Source organism: Poecilia reticulata, chromosome 14 (assembly GCF_904066995.2).
Source record: "Poecilia reticulata chromosome 14, P_reticulata-male-v2, whole genome shotgun sequence".
Lineage (NCBI taxonomy): Eukaryota > Metazoa > Chordata > Actinopteri > Cyprinodontiformes > Poeciliidae > Poecilia > Poecilia reticulata.
In genome coordinates, this window is record NC_088843.1 from 21,447,352 (window position 1) to 21,451,984 (window position 4,633).

Below are 4,633 nucleotides of genomic sequence, written 5' to 3' on the forward strand. Positions count from 1 at the left end.
AAAAACCCCTTAAAAGAAGTCTTCAGCTATGTAGGTACCCTACATAGCTGGGTACCTACTGGGTACAAACTGCCACAAGGAGCCAGTTTGTATTTCCATATGGGCAGAGCTTGTCTAAAGAGTTTCCTTTATCTCACTTTTGATTTATGTCCTCTGTACTCATTTCATTCTCACCTGATGCATCACATGGCAAAATGTCACTTGAGATCTTTCCACGCCCTTATTTCCCATTTTCCATTTGGGATTGGAAGCCATGGAGGAGGAGTGGTCCTTCTGATCAAGTCCTGGGCTGGAGTGGGCTGTTAATTGCAAACTTTGGTTGACGGTTCAATCCTCACTCCCTCTGTCATTGTGTCCTCAGACAAGACACTTTTCCAGCATTGCCAGGTGGTGGTGATCAGAGGGCCTGGTGGTGCCAGTGCATGGCAGTCTCACCTGTCTCACCTGATAGTAGTGTTATCCAGTAGCTTGCCTCCATCGGCATGGGAATGCATGAACAGACTTCGTCAGACAGTCAACACATGGGTTTTGTACCAGGACCATCCATCCATCCATCCATTTTCTACCACCCTTATCCCTAGTTTGGTTGGGAGGGCTGCTGCTGCCTATCTCCAGCGAACGTTTCGGGCGAGAGGCGGGCTACACCCTGGACAGGTTGCCAGTCTGTCGCAGGGCAACACAGAGACACACAGGACAAACAACCATGCACACACACACTCACACCTAGGGAGAATTCAGAGAGACCAATTTACCTGACAGTCATGTTTTTGGACTGTGGGAGGAAGCCGGAGTACCTGGAGAGAACCCACGCATGCACAGGGAGAACATGCAAACTCCATGCAGAAATGCTGGAATCGAACCCAGGACCTTCGTGCTACCAACTGCGCCACTGTGCAGCTTACCAGGACCAATGACAAGGAATGCAGAAACAGCCTGGCTCCCATGCACCTGCAGATTCCGATTTCTCAAACATGCATTAAGGTATCAAAGCAACACTCCAAGTATGTTGCATTCTTTTTTGATGCAATCTCAAAAAAGTCATTTTTACATAATATTGCCCGTTTAAGGAATGCAGCATGTCAGTACAGAATGCAGACAATAGTGTGAGATAAAAAAAATCGCTAAATAAGAACCAAATAAACTATGTCAGTATAAACCTGGCTTCTAGATGTTCTATGCACAGAACATCTGTGCATAGAACATCTATGCACAGATAGATGTGCAACTAGATTTCTAATGAATGCCATCAAACACCATTTGTTTTTGGACTTGCATGTTTTTTATAATGAGAAGTCAAAACATCCAATTCTTAATTGTATTTTAGTTACTTATCAAACTGTGAATGGATGAAATTGGTGTGGCTTTTGAAATAACAAAAAACTCTATCAAAAGAGTTGTTTAAAAGAAAAAAAAGACTTTCTGATGGTAAGGATGTAAAAATTACTCTACAATAAGATACCTAATTGAATCTCAGAAGACATGCAGAAGACATCACCACTGACAGTAAATTTAATGAAATAAAACTTGACAAAAGGCCAAGAAATTTTTAACAAGTACGGAATCAATTACATCAAGGTTCAAATGCTCTTGAAGAAATAATTTTAAATACTTAAATATGGATAAATAATTTACTAAGACAATAACTTTATTTTTATGTATTTAATTTTTTTCTAACCAAACAAGAACATGTGTTGGTAATAATCAAGAGGTATAAAAAAAAGCCATCAGCTATAAAAATTATAAATTTTAAAGTTGGTGATTTGATTTTCTTATGCCATAGTCAGTTTTACCTTTTATAATAATTTCAATTAAAACCAGATTTGATCATCTTTCTTTTACCAAATGAAAACAATATGTTCATAATTTTCAAGAGATATAAAAACGTCTTCAAAAATATAAAAATGTGTTGTGATGAATAATTTGATATTCCTATGCCACATCATAGATCACAATAGACACATTTTGTCAGATAATGAAGTTAACAGGTTTTTATTTAGCTTTCTGGAGACAATGTTGATAACATTTACATAAAAACACAGAATAGAAACAGTGATGAGATGAACACTAAAGACATAGAAGCAGCTCAGGTAAAAGTAGCACAGCAAAAATACTATTCAAATCATCAAATGCAGCTTTCACTATTCAGAAGTGAAAGCTGCATTGTAAAGCAATTTTGAATTCTATTTACACATTGAACAAATTTCTCTAGGATTGTCACTCATCTGCCTAAACACCAAATTACTATAGTCTGAGAATCTTTGTATGGTTTGTTCTTTAGTTTTTCCATTTCCAAACAGAATCACACACAAAAAAGAAATAACTATGTTCTTTTGTTTTTAGTTTTAGTTTTCAAAATCTAAATAAAAAAATTTAAATCCAGAGAATTTGATTCTTGGCTCAGCTCAGGCTCAGCTATCCTAATCCAAAATAAAATATGAATTGTTTTGATATGTAGCGATACTGGAAATGACAGAAGTCACCAAAGAAGAGTTTGTTCACAGTAGGATAATCAGTTCTAGGAAAGAACTGATTGTCTTGGTTGTGACATGGAGACTCTAGTGTGATAAACCTTTACCCAACTCATTCTCAAAGAGATATGTTGATTCCCTTAGACATTTCCATGTTGAGATTTGGGCTGTTTAAGTGCTAAGTGGAAACAATGCGCCTAAAGTTCACATCATGATTTCTGGTTCTGCTTGGTCCACAATAGTATACTAACAAAATATAAAACAACATTAAATTAAATTTTTTTTAAAAGTCTTCTCTGTTTTTGCTATTGACATTTGTTTGCTTTAGTTTTAAAACAACAGCCAAAAAAACAATTATTTGTTTTTGTTTGGAAACAAAACAAACTGCACACCGATTTAATGTTAATTAGGCCTTTCACTTTGTATTTTCTTTCTAAAGTAATATTATTAGATCACATTCTGTTAAGGTCTTCTTTGTAAATCTTTATATTATATAGTATATTAAGGAAAAGCTGTTACTGATAGTTAGCAAGACACATACTTTATTTATACAGCTGTTTCAATAAAAATAATTTTAAAAAAAATTTTAAACTCAGGTGGTAAATAAATTAAGCAAGTGATATACACGAAAAAGAAATATTATTGTATTTGAGTTAGATTTTAAAGTAACATCACACAACTTTCACTGAAATCAAATATATTGTCACAATGGAGATCGTCTCTATTGCCTGTGAATTTTATTTTCAATTTTAAACCTTATTCTTAATTTTCTTAAAAACTTAAGATGAAAATATTTATCAGGGAAAATATAAATAGAAAACATCTTTATTCCAGATATAACTGAAAGTTTCTTGTAAACCTGCCAATGTATTATTTTGGGTTGTAGAAGACATATCTGGTGGTGAACTTCCCCTTTTTCCTTTGATGGCAACAAATCCATTGTCCAAGTGGATTCTGGACCCTGTGCCTCCAGACTCCAGAAAGACGCAAATGTTTCAAAAACTACTAGCCACTGATTTTAACTTTCAGTCGACAACACAGATAATACAACAGAGCAGGTCTGATGGTCTGATCTCTTAGCCCATAGATTAGAGAACTTAAACATCTGGGGAAGATAATAAAACAAACATAAAAAACACTCTGAGCCCATAAAAATGCTTCTCTTGTTAGAATTTGTGAAAGAGCTATATTTAGCGGATTATTAATAGTGGAGGAAAGACTCAGGCCCAGTTGAACCAGGTGCAACAGCAGGGTGTTACGGGCCTTATGAACTAAAGCTTTATCTGTGGAGGCTGACCTGGCCGCTATAATGACACTAACATAGGAGAAAGTTGTAGCAACACCAGCTGATACAAACACAACACATGTATAGGCCCTGTCATATTCTGCAGTTACAGCACCAAGCACCAAAGCGACTTTAGAACAAACGTCTTCTATTTGCCAACTCTCCATTTTCTCCAATGAAAACTCTAAAAACAACAAAACACGAGTGAGATTGTTCAGTGAACCGACAGCCCAAATTGCAATGATTACCATAGTTGTGTTTCTGACGGTGATGATGGAAGAGTGCCTCAGTGGGTAGCACACAGCCACATATCTCTCTAATGGCATTACCACCAGTGTTAGGGGAGAAATCCCAGTCGTAAGATTGGCAAGCATGCTAAGAACAGTACACAGCGAATAAGCCAGTTTGACTCTGCACACTGACAGTAAGAACTGCATTTGACTCTGCGCCAGCTGGACAGTGTCTGCCAGAAGAAGGTTGTAGAGTAGAATGTAACGACAGGTGTCACGAAACACAGCTTTACTCCTCAGCGTGAACAGAATGGTCCCATTGATGTAGAGAAAAACAAGTGATGGAACTGTAGACAGGGTGGAAATTAGTGCTATCCTCAACAGATCCTGGTTCTGACTTGCTTTTGTCATGTTGGACTCAGACTGTGACACATTAAACATACTGAAGAGTTTCTCAAAACTAGTTGTACTTCACTTGTTGGTTAAAACAAACATTCAGTTAGACATTGAAGTTAAATGTAAACATTAAAATGAATGGCAGATAGAAAAATCCATAAGTCATAGAAAGACCATTCACCTGTGCAGAACTGAGCTTAATGACACGGTATGTTATCTGCCTTTTCTTTACTCCAGGTGAAATGACAAGTTCT

General features: G+C 36.6%; 1 protein-coding gene across 1 annotated transcript; it reads right to left on the minus strand.

Annotated features, from left to right (window-relative positions):
• Positions 1-3,152: 3,152 nt before the first annotated feature.
• LOC145554892 (odorant receptor 131-2-like) lies at positions 3,153-4,548 on the minus strand. Its single transcript, XM_081615763.1, has one exon. It carries the CDS (start codon positions 4,422-4,424, stop codon positions 3,474-3,476), a length of 951 nt encoding a protein of 316 aa, XP_081471889.1. The 5' UTR covers positions 4,425-4,548; the 3' UTR covers positions 3,153-3,473.
• Between the last annotated feature and the right edge of the window lie 85 nt (positions 4,549-4,633).